Raw genomic sequence first — 21,279 nt, 5'->3', positions numbered from 1 at the left:
CAAATCACAATAGAAAAAGGAGAGTGTGTGGAATCCAATGAGACCTTGTACCTAAGTTACGGTCAGAGCGAAAAAAGATACACCCTGCACTGCCTCTCTAGTCCTTCACTCTAACGTTCCTCATCCACGAATCTTTCATCCTCGCTCAAATTAATGGGGTAATCGTCGCTTTCTCGGTCCGAATCTCTCTCGCTCCATTGTAAACAACGGGGAATTGTGAGGAATCCTTCCTCCTGTGACGTCACGCTACTTCCGGTACAGGCAAGGCTTTTTTAAATCAGCGACCAAAAGTTGCGAACTTTATCGTCGTCGTTCTATACTAAATCCTTTCAGCAAAAATATGGCAATATCGCGAAATGATCAAGTACGACACATAGAATGGATCTGCTATACCCATTTAAATAAAAAATAATAATTTCAGTAGGCCTTTAAATGTAGATTAGAATCATCATCGGTCACCTTTAACAGTTTGAAAACATGCGTTCTAAACATGACAACATAATCTCGGTGCTAGTTTATAAAGTTAGAGGAAGATTGGGTGTCAGCAGAAAGACATGCACACACCTTTAACCGCTTGACCACCTCATCGTTGCTGATCTTGTCCGTGATCTCCTTGACTCCAGGCGGGTAGAAGATCTTGCCGTCCCCCGCCGGCTTCTGTTGTTGCGGGAACTCCATGCTTGTTGACGTCTCGTCCTCGCCGTCTTCTGCTGGCCTCTGCGGGCCGGAAAACAAAAAGTTCAACATCACACTCCAGCAGGAAACCGCCTTTTTAATCACCCCTTTTGTCCTCCAATCCTTTAGTTCCCAAAACAAACAGTCGGAATGAACATTTAAGCGGACATTTAGGCGAGAATGTGCAGATTATTAGCTCCATCGCTACGGATGCACCTGGACACATTATGCACCAAATTGCAGTGTTTACGTCCCGTACGGAACAACAGGTGTGCTGTCAGGCGAGGAAGTATGTTAGCCAGGTGCAAACATGATTAGCTTGAGGCTAGCATTTAGCGGGAAGCACGGCGAGATGCTAAGCTAACAGCTGCTAGCGTGTGTTAGCATGCTAGCTGGCTAATTGCAAAGTGTAGGCCACAAACCATCACATCTCCGTCCATACACAAGCACACCGGCATTTAAGTACGCCTGACGCGAGAATATCCGGCCCGGACAGTCACGGGCTGGGCTCCCCTACAAACGCAACAACTTTGAGGAGTTTAAACATGAAGCGAGTGTACTTAAGGCAGTCTTTTTTACACTTCGACGCATCCGCCGCTAGTTGCTGCTGTGCTGCTGCTACCTCAGCCTTCTTCTGCCCGATAACTTGCTCCCCCGTGCGAATGCTTCTCAAACAGTGCGAATTAAACCCCCATTGGCAGTATTTACCTCTCAGGATGGCCGATTTAATTCATTAGTCTGACACAGGTTAGGTTTAGTTTTCGGCACAAAGCTCGGTCCGTTCAGTCACTGCTATCCGTGTGACGGCTAAGCGTAGAGCGCCCCCCTTTGTCTTGAAGGGGTACTACACGAGAAAATACCTGGCGGGAACAAGAAGTAGCCGTCTGGGATACAGAAAAATAGCAAGAAAAAAATCAAGAAAGTAAATTAAAATTTTGCGTGAAATTAATAGTTTTTTGTTACAGGCTGTGTTTGTTTTTATGCCATTAAATAGTATTTACTATACTGAGCTGAATAGAGCAGGGGTATCCAAAGTGCGGCCCGGGGGCCATTTTTGGTCCACAGCTTGTTGTTGGTTTTCTACACCAAAATTCATTTATTTTTTAAACTTCTTCAACTTCTTCTTCTTCTCCAGATTTTGGCGCGCTATACTTTCCACATTTTTCACCCGATTCAAACCGTTCCAACTTCAAACTCTTTAGTCTATTCGGGAATAGCGGGCTTTCCCTTGACAAATTCCAAAAATTCCCAGATTTTTGAACTGGAAAAATTCCCGGTTTTCCCAAAATTCCAGGAATTCCGTAATACTATTTCTCAATTCGACAAGTTACTACTTAAACATTTCAAGACTGATTTTAAAAATGTAAACACAAACCATTTCAGCTCATTCAGACTATTGAAGTTGTTACAACTTTCCAAAAATGTTCCGCTTTTACCGAAATTCCCTGGCAAATTCCAAAAATTCCCAGATTTCCCAGAATTCCAGGTTTTCCGGGACATTTTTCCCATTCAAAATGAATTGGCCGTTTTTCAAAGTTCCGTCATTTCCACATTTTTCAACCGATTCAAACCATTCCACCTTCAACACATTCCACCATCCTGGTAATTCAAACTACCCTTTTACCAAGTTCAGGGTTTTCCAGAATTCCTGGTTTTCCAAAGCCCTATGTCCACCCTTTTTTCTGGCGACTACTCCTCCCACATTTTTCAACCCACTTCAACCGTTTAACCGTCAAAACATTCTTCGTAATCAGGACAAAAAACTAAGTTGTTTTTTGAACTGGAAAAATTCCCGGTTTCCCAAAATTCCAGGAATTCCGTAATACTATTTCTCAATTCGACAAGTTACTACTTAAACATTTCAAGACTGATTTTAAAAATGTAAACACCAAACATTTCAGCTCATTCAGACTATTGAAGTTGTTACAACTTTCCAAAAATGTTCCGCTTTTACCGAAATTCCCTGGCAAATTCCAAAAATTCCCAGATTTCCCAGAATTCCAGGTTTTCCGGGACATTTTTCCCATTCAAAATGAATTGGCCGTTTTTCAAAGTTCCGTCATTTCCACATTTTTCAACCGATTCAAACCATTCCACCTTCAACACATTCCACCATCCTGGAAATTCAAACTACCCTTTTACCAAGTTCAGGGTTTTCCAGAATTCCTGGTTTTCCAAAGCCCTATATGCACCCTTTTTTCTGGCGACTACTCCTCCCACATTTTTCAACCCACTTCAACCGTTTAACCGTCAAAACATTCTTCGTAATCAGGACAAAAAACTAATTTGTTTTTTGAACTGGAAAAATTCCCGGTTTTCCCAAAATTCCAGGAATTCCGTAATACTATTTCTCAATTCAACATGTTACTACTTAAAAATTTCAAGACTGATTTGAAAAATTTCAACACCAACCATTTCAACTCATTCAGACTATTCAAGCTTTTACTATTTTCAAAATGGAGCTTTTTTTAAAAATTGATGAAAATGGAAAAAAATGACGGAAAATAATATATATTTTTGTTTTAATATGGTTTTTGTAGGTGGACAAACATGAAACAAACCTTTCTAATTGTTATAAATTGTATTAAACATGATTCTCTGATGGGAGTATTTGGTGAGCGCTGTTTTGTCCTAATAATTTCGGTGGTCTTTGAACTCACCGTAGTTTGTTATGTACAATTTTCTCCTACATTGCTACAGAAAGACGTGTTTTATGTCATTCCTTCTTTGTCTCTTTTTGTCCACCTAATGTTTTGATTCCAAAAATTCCCAGATTTCCCAGAATTCCGGGTTTTCCTGGACATTTTTCCCATTCAAAATGAACTGGCCGTTTTTCAAACTTCTGCCATTTCCAAATTTATCAACCGATTCAAACCATTCCACCTTCAACACATTCCAACATCCTGGAAATTCAAACTACCCTTTTACCAAGTTAAAAAAAAATCCAGGATTTTCCAGAATTCCTGGTTTTCCAAAGCCCTATTTCCACCCTTTTTTCTGGCGACTATTCCTCCCACATTTTTCAACCCACTTCAACTGTTCCACCATCAAAATTCTTCTTAATCAGGACAAAAAACAAAGTTGTTTTTTGAAATGGAAAAATTCCCGGTTTTCCCAAAATCCTAGGAATTACGTAATACCATTTCTCAATTCAACATGTTACTACTTAAACATTTCAAAACCGATTTGAAGAATTTCAACACCAACGATTTCAGTTAATTCAGAATATTCAAGTTTTTTTTACCATCTTCCAAAAAATTCCAAATTTTACCGTAAATTCCCAAATTTTGGGGAAATTCCCATTCAAACCAATGGGACATTCTTCAAAGTTCCGCAATTCCCACATTTTTCAACCGATTCTAACCATCAACATTCCACCATCCTGGAAACTCAAACTTCCCTTTTACCAAGTTAAAAAAAATTCCAGAATTTTCCAGAATTCCTGGTTTTCCAAAGCCCTGTTTCCACCCTTTTTTCTGGCGACTACTCCTCCCACATTTTTCAACCCACTTCAACCGTTCCACCGTCAAAACATTCTTCTTAATCAGGACAAAAAACTAAGTTGTTTTTTGAACTGGAAAAATTCCCGGTTTTCCCAAAATTCCAGGAATTCCGTAATACCATTTTTCAATTCAACATGTTACTACTTCAACATTTCTCGACCGATTTGATACATTTCAACACCAACCATTTCAACTCATTCAGACTATTCAAGTTTTTTATACCATTTTCAAAAAAATCCCACTTTTACCAAAATTCCCTAATTTTTGGGAAATTCCCATTTAAACCAACCAAATTATTGTAGCCATAGGCTACTATGATTACATCGATATTTCAGACTATTCAAGTTTTTTATACCATTTTCAAAAAAAATCCCACTTTTACCAAAATTCCCTAATTTTTGGAAATTCCCATTCAAACCAACCAAATTATTGTAGCCATAGGCTACTATGATTACATCGATATTTTTTAACATCACAAAATCTTCTTTTGTTTAAAAAAAATGTATATTATGTTTATAAAGTCAGGAAATACGTCCCTGGACACATGAGGACTTTGAATATGACCAATGTATGATCCTCTAACTACTTGGTATCGGATTGATACCTAAATGTGTGGTATCATCCAAAACTATTGTAAAGTATCAAAGAAGAGAAGAATAAGTGATTATTACATTTTAACAGAAGTGTAGATAGAACATGTTGAAACAGAAAATAAGCAGACATTAACAGTAAATGAACATGTAGATTAATAATTGGGGCGGCATAGCTCGGTTGGTAGAGTGGCCGTGCCAGCAACTTGAGAGTTCTAGGTTCGATCCCTGCCCCCGCCCTCCTAGTCGCTGCCGTTGTGTCCTTGGGCAAGACACTTCACCCACCTGCTCCCAGTGCCACCCACACTGGTTCAAATGTAACTTAAATAATGGGTTTCGCTATGTAAAGTGCTTTGAGTCACTAGAGAAAAGCGCTATATAAATATAATTCACTTCAATTCATTTTCTACCACTTGTCCTTAATAATTTTGACAAAATAATAGGTAGATAAATGACACAATATGCAGTTATATTAGGAGCCTTTGTTTGTTTACTTACTACTAAAAGACAAGTTGTCTAGTATGTTCACTATTTTATTTAAGGACTAAATTGCAATAATAAACATATGTTTCATGTACTGTAAGATTTTTTTTTGTTAAAATAAAGCCAATAATGACATTTTTTGTGGTCCCCTTTTCCCCTTTATTTAGAAAAGTACCAAAATACTTTTGGTACCGGTACCAACATATTGGTATCGGGACAACACTAATACACACACACTGAGCATCAGGCCCGGCCCTAACCAATCTGGCGCCCTAGGCAAGATTTTAGATGCCCCCCCCCCCCCCCCCCCCCACATCGGCAATGAAGTGTATATACTCACAAGAAACCGAATAGCTTTGTCTTTGACCTTTTTTTTTTTTACTTACCCAACCGATGCACTAGCCTGTGCATCGGTTGGGGACATCTCTGCGCTGCTGACCCGTCTCCGCTCGGGATGGTTTCCTGTTGGCCCCGCTGTGGACTGGACTCCCGCTGATGTGTTGGATCCACTGTGGACTGGACTTTCACAATGTTATGTCAGACCCACTCGACATCCGTTGCTTTCGGTCTCCCCTAGAGGGGGGGTGGGGGGGTTACCCACATATGCGGTCCTCTCCAAGGTTTCTCATAGTCATTCACCGACGTCCCACTGGGGTGAGTTTTTCCTTGCCCGTATGTGGGCTCTGTACCGAGGATGTCGTTGTGGCTTGTACAGCCCTTTGAGACACTTGTGATTTAGGGCTATATAAATAAACATTGATTGATTGATTGACTTAAAGAAAGCAAATTAACAATCAGAATAGTTAACAAGATAAAAAAAAAAAATGGATAAATAAATGAATACAAAAAATAAAAAATGAATATATGAAATACAATATTTTTTACATACATAACACAAAATAAAACGTGTCAACAAGTTGCATAAAATACATTAAAAATACAATATAAATAAGGCACCGCAAAAAACAAGATATCAAACCAGTATGACTTTAACAACTATATTACAAAAAAAGGGGATCCTACAGAGTTCTCTATTTGTGCTTTTTAATATTGCATTAACTAGAATGACTTACAAATGACTGTACACCAGGGAGTACTGTAATTACCTAACGTTACATTATTATTTTCCATAACAATTTAGCCCCCTCCACAATATTAACCCAACGTTAAAACAGAACTAGCTATTTATTGATTAGTAATTGCCGAATCATGTAACATTAGCTTAATGCTAAAAAGCCAGGTTACTATCACATTCTGTAACAGACCAATAATTTCATGTAGGCTAACGTTACCTACCTGCTACGTCTGTCTTTTTCTCGTTTCTCCTCTTCTTTTCTCTTTTTTCTTCCCTGGGCACCTGACAGTTTTGGCCGTTTTGACATCTTGTGTTGATTTTTTGATGTGGTGACGTCCAAAAAGAGTCATGATACGGGAAGGGAGGGGGCGCACCGTGCCGGGGGAGGGGGGGCGTAATGTTGTAACAAATAATATTTCTATTAAATAGGCTTTACTTTGCATTTTAATTAACGTGGGATTATTTTATGTATTTAGAAATAATAGTACCAACTTTTTTTTTCTTTTTTTCCCCTCCAACATTTGTGGCACTGGCGTGGCGCCCCCTGATGGACGGCGCCCTTAGCATTTGCCTATACGGCCTATGCCACGGGCCGGCCCTGCTGGGCATCCATTGGCAGACAGGTAGATCGGCGTCAATGATTGTAGCCAACTGAAAGTTTTACGGAAGCTTTTACTTTGAAATCAGTGTTGTGACTTCCGGTGTCGACCATTAGCTAATTTAAGGGTTTGTTGTCGTCACGTTGTACATTTCACTTACTGCAGGCATAAGATTATAACGCATTATTCGTTGTTTTTTTTGTTTGTTTGTTTTTTTAGAGAGAGAGAGGGCAATGTTTTATCCCCCGGAGCCTAAATATGTGAAGAGGAGCGGTGACTGGTGCGAGTTAGCCGTAGCTGCTCGCTAGCAAGTGACGAGTTCACCTCGTCGAAGGCGTCATGCCTCGCAGGAAGAAAAACGGACAAAGCCCGGCCAGAGTCCCCGGTGGGCAGCCAGTGGGGGAAAGCCTCGGTCCGGGTTACCCTGTCGCCATGGCGTCCTACTTCCCCCCCAGCATAGAAGGCGACGACAGGCAGAAGATCAGCCAAAACATGCGAGAAATGTTCTCCCACTTGGACCCTGAAGTTGTACACATGGTGCTGGCCGAGTGCCACTTCAAAGGTACAAACTAAACATGGTTCTTTTTTCCCTTTACTCGAAAGCTCTTCACACGAAACTACACTCCTTAGCTGATAAGCATAGCCGTAAAAGGAACACGACATCAAACGACGTTATCAGCTGCTTACATGTGTTAGGTTCATATTAACTCAATGCATTTTTAACGAATGTAGAATTGACCCATCACTGTTGAGACACTTGAACGCACCTCAAGTAAAAAAAAAAAGTGGCAGGGGTATCCAAAGTGCGGCCCGGGGGCCATTTGCGGCCCGCAGGTAATTTTTTAACGGCCCTAAGCACATTCTAAAAATACAATTTAAAAAAATAAAAAACATAAAAAGTGGTATAAAAGAGCAAACGGGGGAAATGTGACAAGAAAATGTTGCAATGTTTACTCTAATGACACAAAGCTGCCGTGCAGGCTGTCGTTTTCTCTAAAAAATAATAATGAATCAAAATCAATGTCATTATGAATTATTGACCTATTCAAGGCTCCAACTACGTCACATTAAATATTCCACTTTGAGATATTTTTTTGGGGAAAATGTTGCATATTTTGTGTTTGCCATATAAAAAACATTTTTTTTGTTTTTTTTCTAAAGAAGGGCCTAAAAAGAACAAACAAAAAACAAACAAACAACAATAAAATATATAATTGACGGATGGATCTGAAGTTGATCTCAAGACGATTGTGTTTAAAGTGAACAGTAAAAAAAATGTATAATTTATTTTTTAACACTTTAATGAGTAGGACGCTTTTGGATCCCCAATCATTTTTTGTGTCTTTGCTCAAAAAAATAATACATTCAAATCAATGTTGTTATGAGTTGACATTTTTAAGGCTCCAATTATTAAATAATCACAAATATTCCACTTTAAAATATTTTTTGGGGAAACTATTGCATATTTGGTGTTTTTTTCCATAACAAAACAGGGTTTTTTTTCACAAAAAAGGCATACAACTTAAATCTTTAAAAACGTTATATTGACAGATAGACCTAATGTTGATCTAGAGATTTTAAACCTTGAATAATAATAATACAAAATAATGACACATTTTAAATATTTTTTTGACCAAAATCCCTTTGGGGTCCCTGGGATCAAGCCTGAGTGGAGGCCTAAATGTATATTTTTTATACATATATTGTATTGTTTTTTTTAAATTAAAAAAATATCAAAATGGCCCCCGCTTGCTTTGATTGCAATGCATACTTGATCAACAGCGATACAGGTTACACTGAGGGTGACCGTACAAACAACTTTAACACTGTTAGAAATATACGCCACACTGTGAATCCACACCAAACAAGAATGACAAACACATTTCGGGAGAACATCCGCACCGTAACAAAACATAAACACAACAGAACAAATACCCAGAACCCCTTGCAGCACTAACTCTTCCGGGACGCTACAAGGTGTGTGTGTGTGTGTGTGTGTGGGGGGGGGGGGGGGGGGTTAGTGGTAGCGTGGGGTGTCAATGTATATACTCTGATGATTAACTTGTGTGATGACTGTATTATGATAATAGGATATATTTGTATCACGAATAAATTTAAGTGGACCCCGACTTAAACAAGTTGAAAAACTTATTCGGGTGTTACCATTTAGTGGTCAACTGTACGGAATATGTACTGTACTGTGCAATCTACTAATAAAAGTTTCAAACAATCAATCAATGGTGCTGGCGGACTGCCACTTCAAAGGTACAAACAAAACATGGCGTTTTTTTCCTGTTTACTCGACAGCTCTTCACACGAAACTACACTCCTTAGCTGATAAGCATAGCCGTAAAAGGAACACAACAGCAAACTACATTATCAGCATGTGGTTTGAGTTTCATATTAACTAAATGCATTTTTAATGAATGTAGAATTTGATTGATTGAGAAGTTTATTGACATCTTAAAGAATTGAATCCATGTAATGCTTTAAAAAGGCAATAGGATGGCACAAAAAGCCAAAAGGCTTGTTTCCATTGTGGTCCATTAAAGGCCTACTGAAATGAATTTTTTTTATTTAAACGGGAATAGCAGATCCATTCTATGTGTCATACTTGATCATTTCGCGATATTGCCATATTTTTGCTGAAAGGATTTAGTAGAGAAAATCGACGATAAAGTTCGCAACTTTTGCTCGCTGATAAAAAAAAGCCTTGCCTGTAGCGGAAGTAGCGTGACGTCACAGGAGCTAGTATTCCTCACAATTCCCCGTTGTTTACAATGGAGCGAGAGAGATTCGGAGCGAGAAAGTGACGATTACCCCATTAATTTGAGCGAGGATGAAAGATTCGTAGATGAGGAACGTTACAGTGAAGGACTTGAGAGGCAGTGATGGACGTATCTTTTTTCGCTCTGACCGTAACTTAGGTACAAGCTGGCTCATTGGATTCCACACACTCTCCTTTTTCTATTGTAGATCACAGATTTGTATTTTAAACCACCTGGGATACTATATCCTCTTGAAAATGAGAGTCGAGAACGCGAAATGGACATTCACAGTGACTGAACATGTAAATACACGGTTAATATTTTTCAGCTTGGCGAAGCTAAAAAAATAGAAGCTAACCTAGCGACGTAGCCAACGTGATAGCATCAGTCTCAAATGCAGATAGAAACTAAATTAAAAAAAAACCCTGACTGGAAGGATAGACAGAAGATCAACAATACTATTAAACCATGAACATGTAAATACACGGTTAATATTTTTCAGCTTGGCGAAGCTAAAAAAATAGAAGCTAACCTAGCGACGTAGCCAACGTGATAGCATCAGTCTCAAATGCAGATAGAAACAAAATTAAAAAAAAACCCTGACTGGAAGGATAGACAGAAGATCAACAATACTATTAAACCATGAACATGTAAATACACGGTTAATATTTTTCAGCTTGGCGAAGCTAAAAAAATAGAAGCTAACCTAGCGACGTAGCCAACGTGATAGCATCAGTCTCAAATGCAGATAGAAACTAAATTAAAAAAAAACCCTGACTGGAAGGATAGACAGAAGATTAACAATACTATTAAACCATGAACATGTAAATACACGGTTAATAATTTTCAGCTTGGCGAAGCTAAAAAAATAGAAGCTAACCTAGCGACGTAGCCAACGTGATAGCATCAGTCTCAAATGCAGATAGAAATTAAATTAAAAAAAAAACCCTGACTGGAAGGATAGACAGAAGATCAACAATACTATTAAACCATGAACATGTAAATACACGGTTAATAATTTTCAGTTTGGCTCACTAAAAAAATAGAAGCTAACTTAGATGCGGCGGCGGGCGTTGTACGCTTTTGACGACACCCCGGCCGCCATCATAGTCTGCAAGAAACATATATTTCCCCAAAGTTACGTACGTGACATACACATAGCGACACGCACGTACGGGCAAGCGATCAAATGTTTGGAAGCCAAAGCTGTACTCACGGTAGCGCGTCTTGCTATCTAGCTCAAACACAACACAACCTCCTGGTGTTGGTGTTGCTGTAGTCCGCCGCTAATACACCGATCGCACCTACAACTTTCTTATTTGAGGTCTCCATTGTCCATTAAACAAATTGCAAAAAGATTCACCAACACAGATGTCCAGAATACTGTGGAATTTTGTCGAAGAAAACAGAGGTATTTGAATTGGGTCCAAACACTTCCCTTGACCTCATCAAGCGGAAGTTTCCTGGGAAGTTTAAAATGTCACTTTATAAGTTAACCCGGCCGTATTGGCATGTGTTGCAATGTTAAGATTTCATCATTGATATATAAACTATCAGACTGCGTGGTCGCTAGTAGTGGCTTTCAGTAGGCCTTTAAATATTCATCACAATTGACCCATCACGGTTGAGACACTTGAACGCACCTCAAGTAAAAGGTGCGTTCACGCGTCAAATCCAACTTTCCTGGTCTAATAATGTCTACTGTTGACCAATAATAACGTCACCGTATTGTCCGTATATGTCACAGGTGTCAAACTCAAGGCCCGCGACATCATTTTATCTGGCCCGCAAACACCTGGAAATGATATGTGTCGATAAAGTACTTACCATATTTTCCGGACTATAAGGCGCACTTAAAATCTTTTTTTTTTTCTTCTCAAATCTTGACAGTGCGCCTTATAACCCGGTGCGCCTAATGTACGGAATAATTCTGGTTGTGCTTACCTACCTCAAAGCTATTTTATTTGGTACATTGTGAAATGATAAGTGTGACTAGTAGATGGCAGTCAAACATAAGAGATATGTGTAGACTGCAATATGATGGCAGTCACAAATAAGAGATACGCGTAGACCGCAATAGGAACTTGAGTTATTAGAGAGTTACGGTTGGACGGTTTTTCACGGGACACATTTCGGGCGTTGTTGTTGCACTAGTGAGCCACGGATGAGGAGATGCTGCTCCGTTATTGATTGAAGTAAAGTCTGAATGTCATTAAAACAGTTAGCGCCATCTTTTGACACTCCTTCCACTCCCGTCCTTGCACGCTACACCGCCACGACAGATGACGGGGAGAAGACGCTGTCGAAGTGGAGGCACATAAATAAGATCACCCACAAAAAAGAGACTGTCAGAAAGTGACTTGAAGATGATGTGTAAAACATCATCTATGCAACGTTTTGAGCAAAGAACCACCATTACATGTTATGTAGACCACAAGGAAGTCTTTTACATTTAGAAAAAAAATTAAATAATATTACTCCTTTATTGCCCCTTATAATCCGGTGAAAAAAGATAAAAAATAGACCATTCATCGGCAGTGCGCCTTATAATCCGGTGCGCCCTATGGTCCAGAAAATACGGTAATATTTTCTCACTAAATGTAATAAATTGTTTTTATTTTGACAGAAGAAATACATGTACTGCTTGAAATTGCATACCTTTTTAAACTTTTAATAGTATCCAATATTGCAACAAATGTTACAGTATGTTATCATACTTTCCAAACATTTTTTTGTCTAAATAAAAATACTTAACTTTACAGAAAACTGCCCATGAAGTTCATAAAAATTACACATTTTACGTTGTTCTTTACAGCATATTACTGTCAATTGAAAACAACTGCTACTGTTTTTTGTGTTAAAATTCTGTTGACTGAGCTGCCAGTTTTTGACCGTAAAATCTAGGGTTGTTGTTTTTAACGGTGTATTACTGTAAATCAGGGGTCACCAACGTGGTACCAGGTAGCCCGTAAGAACCAGACGAGTCGCCCGCTGGCCTGTTCTAAAAATAGCTCAAATAGCAGCACTTACCAGTGAGCTGCCTCTATTTTTTAAATGTTATTTATTTACTAGCAAGCTGGTCTCGCTTTGCCCGACATTTTTAATTCTAAGAGAGACAAAACTCAAATAGAATTTGAAAATCCAAGAAAATATTTGAAAGACTTGGTCTTCACTTGTTTAAATAAATTCATTAATTTTTTTTACTTTGCTTCTTATAACTTTCAGAAAGACAATTTTAGAGAAAAAATACAACCTTAAAAATGATTTTCGGATTTTTAAACACATATACCTTTTTACCCTTAAATTCCTTCCTCTTCTTTCCTGACAATTTAAATCAATGTTCAAGTAAATTAATTTTTTTATTGTAAAGAATAATAAATACATTTTAATTTAATTCTTCATTTTAGCTTCTGTTTTTTTGACGAAGAATATTTGTGAAATATTTTTTCAAAATTATTATGATTAAAATTCAAAAAATTCTAGAAAATCTGAAGAATCAAATTTGAATCTTATTTCAAAGTCTTTTGAATTTCTTTTAAAATTGTTGTTCTGGAAAATCTAAAAGAAATAATGATTTGTCTTTGTTAGAAATATAGCTTGGTCCAATTTGTTATATATTCTAACAAAGTGTAGATTGGATTTTAACCTATTTAAAACATGTCATCAAAATTCTAAAATTAATCTTAATCAGGAAAAATTACTAATGATGTTCCATAAATTAATTTTTTAAATTTTTTCAAAAAGATTCGAATTAGCTAGTTTTTCTCTTCTTTTTTTCGGTTGAATTTTGAATTTTAAAGAGTCGAAATTGAGGATAAACTGTTTCAAAATTTAATTGTCATTTTTTTCGTGTTTTCTCCTCTTTTAAACCGTTCAATTAAGTGTAAATATCATTAATTATTAATCATAACATAGAGTTAAAGGTAAATTGAGCAAATTGGCTATTTCTGGCAATTTATTGAAGTGTGTATCAAACTGGTAGCCCTTCGCATTAATCAGTACCCAAGAAGTAGCTCTTGCTTTCAAAAAGGTTGGTGACCCCTGCTGTAAATGGAAAGACGCTACATTTGTTTTTACGGTAGAAAAACTGGCAGCTAACTTGCCAAAATAAGAAAATGACTTGTACAGTTTTTCCATGAACAATATAATGTTGTAAAAAAAACAATGGCAATTTAACACAAACATTCTGGCATCCAAGCTGCCAGATTTTTCCGTAAAACCCCCCAAAAAACAGTGGTACTGTTTTTACATTTACCGTAAAATGTTGTAAAAAAACAACACTACTTTACAGTAACATTTTGTAAATGTAAAGTTTTTACTGTAAAATGGACAGTCTAGTTAAAATAATTTATATATTAATAGTGAAATCAAAGTCATACATTATTCACTGTTACAAGCGGCCCTCTGATGGCAGCCATTACTGCCATGTAGGGCTGCAACAACTAATCGATTAAATCGATTAAAATCGATTATAAAAATAGTTGCCGATTAATTTAGTCATCGATTCGTTGGATCTATGCTATGCGCATGCGCAGAGGCTTTAAAAAAAATATATATATTTTTTATTTTATTTTATTTTATTTTATTTATATTTTTTAAATAAACCTTTATTTATAAACTGCAACATGTACACACAGCTGAGAAACAATAATCAAAATAAGTATGGTGCCAGTATGCTGTTTTTTTCAATAAAATACTGGAAAGGATAGAAATGTAGTTTGTCTCTTTTATCCGATTATTAATCGAAGTAATAATCGACAGATTAATCGATTATCAAATTAATCGTTAGTTGCAGCCCTACTGCCATGTGGCCCTCAATGAAAACCAGTTGATGTATGGTATAAATTAGGGCTGAACGATTTCAGGAAAAAATCTGATCACGATTTTTCTGACAGAAATTGCGATTTCGATTTTGACTCACGATTTCTTTTCAAATCAAGCTTCAGTAACAGTAACAGATTTAAAACATGACAAAAAATGATATACCATGAAAACATTAAATGCTATGTAATGCAAGGATGAATACTAAAAGGTAAGAATTGCTTCAAACATGTATTTATTAAGAAACATGCATGTACATTCTCCAAAGTTCTTGACCAACAGCAGTTATTAAAACTAAAGAACTAAAACCAGTACAAAAACCTTAATTATGTTAAGATAAATACAAAAGTTTAAGTTAAATAAAATACAAAACAATTCCAACACAAAAAGCAATGCTTAATATATAATAAGAAAAACAAAATTCAACAACTTCAATAAAGGAAAAAAAGGATCCTGACCTTATGTAAACAGTCTTATACTCAAGTAGGTAGGTCAGTCTTTTATGGCTCAAGAGAGCTAGCCTATCAACATCTATAGCAGCAATTCAAGTACTTTATTCAACCCTGGAAGAAACCTGAACAATATTTTAAAGTGAAATTGAAAAGTAATGGTAATAAAGAAAATACTATTACAAAAACAAAATGACCCAACCTCTGCCCTTCTGAAAAATATGTCAGACATTAAAATAGGTGGGTCATTCATTTACCGCTTAGCAGCACCCAAATATTGCACATCTATTCTGTTAACAATAGAACATGGCAAAAAAACTGGCAAACGACGCTGTAATTGTGGTATGTTTGCTACAATGGGCTGAATCGCTCGGGGTTGACTTTTCACCGGACTTTTTGGTCATACATTCGTCGTGTAACTGCCGGTGGTGATTTTTCAAGTGCCGGAATAAATTAGTCGTGTTGCCTTGGGATGTGGCGACTTTGGCCCGACAAGTTTTACAAAGTACCTGTTTCTGATGCACATCTGAAGTTTCGAAACCGAAGTAGTCCCAAATGACAGACGTGCTGCTCTTCTTCTGTATTAAAACTAAATCCTCCTCCACTTCTGACCCGGCGGCAGCAGCCATTTCCTCCAGGACGTTTGTTTCTTCACCAAAGTTGTTAGTGGGCGTGTACGCGGTAGCCTCGTCAATGGCCGCCTCTGATTGGTTAGCGTGACGGCATGCCCTGCTCACAAGTAGTTTACCACTTCTGATTGGTGAGTTTGACAAGGCATGAGAGTAGCACGAGCAGGCTGCATATACACAACAGACATGTCAGCCAGGAGAGCTAAATAACGTTCGTCTAAAACCGAAGCCTTCACGATCTCAAGATTGAGACTTCTGAAATCGCAATTTCGATCTGAAAACGATAAATCGTTCAGCCCTAGTATAAATGTACCCATAGTGCATTGCGCCTGTCTGCCATTGTAGTCCACAAGTTCCTTCTTTTTCTCCATCGTCTCGTTGTGGGGCAGACTGGCTCGTACATGCACATGCATCCTCTGCTGTTTCTACCACAAAGTAGTGTATAGTTCTCATTTACATGTGTCCGTAAACTCGCTATGGCAGCGCTAAAACCCACAACAAATATGGCGGGGAGAAGACACTGTCGAAGTGGAGGCACGTAAATAAGACCCGCCCACAAAACGGCGCATCCTGAAGTGACTGTCAGAAAGCGGGTTGAAAAACGGTCTGTAAAACATCATCTATGCAAACTTTTTACCAAAAAATCAACTTGACATGTTTTGTAGACCACAAGGGAGCGTTTTAAACATAAAAAATAATAATATGATTTAATGATCTAACGCTGAGGCAGCCTTGGTGAGGTCTGCTTGCTTCCTGTCTTGTGTAACAAGTTCTTTGTTTGTTCTTGGAAGCTTTGATTGCTTTGACTTTTGATTTTTTTGTTTTTGTCATGGCTCAATACAGTTAGTCGTCTGCTGTGGCTTCAGTTGTTCCATGTGTATTCGATGTGAGAGGTGTCACTCCTCTTTATTTTTGTTGGCCAAACTGTTGTACTGATAGGAGGCGTTGGAGAAGAACAAGGTATTACTTCCGTGCCTCTGTATTTTTTTTTTAACCAAAAAAATGTGCCTTGGCTCAAAAAAGGTTGAAAAACACTGCCTTAGACAACCTTTGTTGCTCCTTATTTCCCTCGTTTTGCTATGGCTCTCGTCCACTGCTTTCTGCGGCGCTGTGCAATACCTAAACAGTCCGTGCGAAACGTGAGCTTTGACTACTTTTTATTAAACGAGGCAAAATGCCGTAAAAAAAAATTCCTCGAATATACACTACCGTTCAAAAGTTTGAGGTCACCCAAACAATTTAGTGGAATAGCCTTCATTTCTAAGAACAAGAATAGACTTTCGCGTTTCAGATAAGTTCTCTTTTTCTGGCCATTTTGAGCGTTTAATTGACCCCACAAATGTGATGCTCCAGAAACTCAATCTGCTCAAAGGAAGGTCAGTTTTGTAGCTTCTGTAACGAGCTAAACTGTTTTCAGATGTGTGAACATGATTGCACAAGGGTTTTCTAATCATCAATTAGCCTTCTGAGCCAATGAGCAAACACATTGTACCATTAGAACACTGGAGTGATAGTTGCTGGAAATGGGCCTCTATACACTTATGTAGATATTGCACCAAAAAGCAGACATTTGCAGCTAGAATAGTCATTTACCACATTAGCAATGTATAGAGTGTACTTCTTTAAAGTTAAGACTAGTTTAAAGTTATCTTCATTGAAAAATAAGGACATTTTAATGTGACCCCAAACTTTTGAACGGTAGTGTATTTTCTAATCGAATTACTCAAGTTATTTGAGGAATCGTTTCAGCTCTACTTCAAATAGAAAAGCGGTACCAATGTGTTTAATGGAAAAATTTGACGACTGACCAGTTTTTTTTATCGTAAAATCCTTGGTTATTTTTTACTGTGTATTACTGGAAATAGAAAAACTGGTACTTCTGTTTTTTTTTATGGAAAATCTGGCGACTGAGCGGCAAGTCTTTTTTTAAATCGTAAAATCTATGGTTGTTATTGTTGTTATTTTGTGGACATTACTGTAAATCAGGGGTCACCAACCTTTTTGAAACCAAGAGCTACTTCTTGGGTACTGATTAATGCGAAGGGCTACCAGTTTGATACACACTTAAATAAATTGCCAGAAATAGCCAATTTGCTCAATTTACCTTTAACTCTATGTTATTATTAATAATTAATGATATTTACACTTAATTGAACGGTTTAAAAGAGGAGAAAACACAAAAAAAATGACAATTAAATTTTGAAACATAGTTTATCTTCAATTTCGACTCTTTAAAATTCAAAATTCAACCGAAAAAAAGAAGAGAAAAACTAGCTAATTCGAATCTTTTTGAAAAAATTAAAAAAAAATAATTTATGGAACATCATTAGTAATTTTTCCTGATTAAGATTAATTTTATAATTTTGATGACATGTTTTGAATAGGTTAAAATCCAATCTACACTTTGTTAGAATATATAACAAATTGGACCAAGCTATATTTCTAACAAAGACAAATCATTATTTCTTCTAGATTTTCCAGAACAACAATTTTAAAAGAAATTCAAAAGACTTTGAAATAAGATTCAAATTTGATTCTACAGATTTTCTAGAATAATTTTTTTGAATTTTAATCATAATAAGTTTGAAGAAATATTTCACAAATATTCTTCGTCGAAAAAACAGAAGCTAAAATGAAGAATTAAATTAAAATTTATTTATTATTCTTTACAATAAAAAAATGAAATTTACTTGAACATTGATTTAAATTGTCAGGAAAGAAGAGGAAGGAATTTAAGGGTAAAAAGGTATGTGTGTTTAAAAATCCTAAAATCATTTTTAAGGTTGTATTTTTTCTCTAAAATTATCTTCCTGAAAGTTATAAGAAGCAAAGTAAAAAAATTAATGAATTTATTTAAACAAGTGAAGACCATGTCTTTAAAATATTTTCTTGGATTTTCAAATTCTATTTGAGTTTTGTCTCTCTTAGAATTAAAAATGTCGGGCAAAGTGAGACCAGCTTGCTAGTAAATAAATACAATTTTAAAAATAGAGGCAGCTCACTGGTAAGTGCTGCTATTTGAGCTATTTTTAGAACAGGCCAGCGGGCTAATCATCTGGTCCTTACGGGCTACCTGGTGCCCGCGGGCACCACGTTGGTGACCCCTGCTGTAAATGGTTAAAACAATTTTTTTTTCCTTTTACAGTAAAATCAGTTATTTTCACAATGTACAATTTAATGGATAACTTGCTTTGAAATCATAAGTCAGATATTTATTTTTTGTTATAATGTATGATAATATAATTGTTACGTTATTAGGATACAGGAAACTAATATTTCATTTTTATTACTGATTATAAGTACTTTTCAACCTAAATTCATACAAATGTAACTAACATCACCTTATTGACATGTAAAGCATTAAAGAAAAATCCGTAAATTAGCCGCATCGTTTTATAAGCTGCAGGGTTCAAAGCGTAAGAGAAAAGTAGCATTGAATAAATTTTTTTCTGTAAAATGGAAACAATTAATACATTTGGTAAGAAAGAAGAAGTACACAAGTGATTTTTAGGATTTCGGGGGCCACTTTAAAAAATGCGCCTTGAGACGACACCTGTGCCGTAGTTACCTTATTTCTCTCTATCCTCCTGTTGTGCGGCAGACTGGCTCGTACATGCACATGCATCCTCTGCTGCGGCCATTTCTAATACAAAGTAGCGTATAGTTCGAACCTAATCTTTCGATAGCGCAAAAAACTACAACAAAAATGGCGCGGCGAAGACGCTGTCAAAAAGGAGGCACGTAAATAAGACCACCCACAAAAAAGGTTACATCCTGAAGAGACGGTCAGAAAGCGGCTTGAAGATGGTCTATAAAACCTCATCCATGCAACATTTTGAGCAAAGAAGCCCCATTGATTAGATTTTTATTAAGGATCCCCATTAGCTGTTTTACAAGTAAAAGCATATAATTATAACTACACAATACAGAAAAAAATAAAAGCATCAATAAAAAACAAGCAAACAATTTACAGTCACAGAATAATAATTACCATACAAATATAACTACACAATATAAAACCAAACAAATCATCAACGAGCAAACTAATTTAAAAACTCAGATAAAATATTACTCTTTTTAAAAATCTGTTTACTTTCAATGCTGGTGAGAATTCGAGGCAGGTTATTCCAGAGCGATAAAGATCTATAAATAAAAGATTTCCGCAAAGCATTCTTCCTGGGACGAGGGAGTACAAAATGCCCCTCACTGGATGCCCTGGTATTGTGATGATGTATAGTGCTACTGTGAACTATTTGGGCCATGAGAAAAGCAGGAGTTTTACTACCCATGACATTTTTCAACCTTTTTTGAGCCAAAGCACATTTTTAGCGGTGAAAAAACACGGAGGCACACCACCAGCAGAAATCATTAAAAAACAAAACTCAGTTGACAGTAAAAAGTCGTTGTCGCAATTGTTGGATATGACTTTAAGGCATAACCAAGCATGCATCACTATAGCTCTTGTCACCACCTGTCACATCACACCCTGACTTATTTGGACTTTTTTGCTGTTTTCCTGTGTGTAGTGTAGGGCTGCAACTAACGATTAATTTGATAATCGATTAATCTGTCGATTATTACTTAGATTAATCGATTAATAATCAGATAAAAGAGACAAACTACATTTCTATCCTTTCCAGTATTTTATTTAAAAAAAACAGCATACTGGCACCATACTTATTTTGATTATTGTCTCTCAGCTGTTTGTAAATGTTGCAGTTTATAAATATTTATTTTAAAAAAAAAAAAAATTTTTTTTTTTTTTAAAAGCTTCTGCGCATGCGCATAACATAGATCCAACGAATCGATGACTAAATTAATCAGCAACTATTTTTATAATCGAATTTAATCGATTAGTTGTTGCAGCCCTAGTGTAGTGTTTTAGTTCCTGTCTTGCGCTCTTATTTTGGTGGCATTTTCTCTTTTTTTTGGTATTTTCCTGTCGCAGTTTCATGTCTTCCTTTGAGCGATATTTCCCGCATCTACTTTGTTTTAGCAATCAAGAATATTTCAGTTGTTTTTTATCCTTCTTCGTGGGGACATTGTTGATTGTCATGTCATGTTCGGATGTACATTGTGGACGCCGTCTTTGCTCCACAGTAAGTCTTTGCTGTCGTCCAGCATTCTGTTTTTGTTTACTTTGTAGCCATCAGTTTTCTGCATAGCCTTCCCTAAGCTTCAATACCTTTTCTTAGGGCACTCACCTTTTTGTTTATTTTTGGTTTAAGCATTAGACACCTTTTTACCTGCACACTGCCTCCCGCTGTTTCCGACATCTACAAAGCAATTAGCTACCGGCCGCCACCTACTGATACGGAAGAGTATTACACGGTTACTCTGCCGAGCTCTAGACAGCACCGACACTCAACAACAACACATTATTTGCAGATTATAATTACTGGTTTGCAAAACATATTTTTAACCCAAATAGGTGAAATTAGATAATCTCCCACGGCACACCAGACTGTATCTCATGGCACACCAGTGTGCCCGCCGCGGTACAGTGGTTGAAAAACACTGATGTAGACCACAAGGAAGTGTATTACATAATCATACTATGACCTCTTTTAACAATCTAATGTTGACTTTTTGTGTTGCAGCTGAAAGTGCGATGGACGCCCTGTTGGAAATGTCCATTGCAGCCGAACTCTCAGCTCCTGTTCTATCGCCCGTCTCCGGATTCGAGC

General features: G+C 37.0%; 2 protein-coding genes across 3 annotated transcripts in view; one reads left to right on the top strand and one right to left on the bottom strand.

The window, feature by feature from the left end:
• Positions 1–1,566, bottom strand: part of pds5a (PDS5 cohesin associated factor A) — a 64,994-nt gene extending 63,428 nt beyond the window's left edge. The window contains exons 1-2 of one of the 2 annotated variants that reach the window (XM_062026312.1): positions 1,384–1,566; positions 565–717 (exon numbers count right to left, since the gene is read on the bottom strand). In XM_062026312.1, coding sequence (XP_061882296.1) covers positions 565–678 — 114 coding nt within the window. In that variant the 5' untranslated portion in view covers positions 679–717; positions 1,384–1,566. Of the gene's footprint in view, positions 1–564; positions 718–1,097; positions 1,274–1,383 lie in introns of those variants that run through there. The other variant, XM_062026311.1, reaches the window with a different exon arrangement.
• Positions 1,567–6,928: 5,362 nt separating this feature from the next.
• Positions 6,929–21,279, top strand: part of n4bp2 (NEDD4 binding protein 2) — a 40,989-nt gene continuing 26,638 nt past the window's right edge. The window contains exons 1-2 of the mRNA XM_062026310.1: positions 6,929–7,487; positions 21,193–21,279. Of these exons, the coding sequence (XP_061882294.1) occupies positions 7,265–7,487; positions 21,193–21,279 (310 nt within the window). The 5' untranslated portion in view covers positions 6,929–7,264. The remainder of the gene's footprint in view (positions 7,488–21,192) is intronic.

This window comes from Entelurus aequoreus, linkage group LG18 (assembly GCF_033978785.1).
Source record: "Entelurus aequoreus isolate RoL-2023_Sb linkage group LG18, RoL_Eaeq_v1.1, whole genome shotgun sequence".
Taxonomy (NCBI): Eukaryota; Metazoa; Chordata; class Actinopteri; order Syngnathiformes; family Syngnathidae; genus Entelurus; species Entelurus aequoreus.
This window is presented reverse-complemented; position numbering and strand designations above follow the sequence as displayed.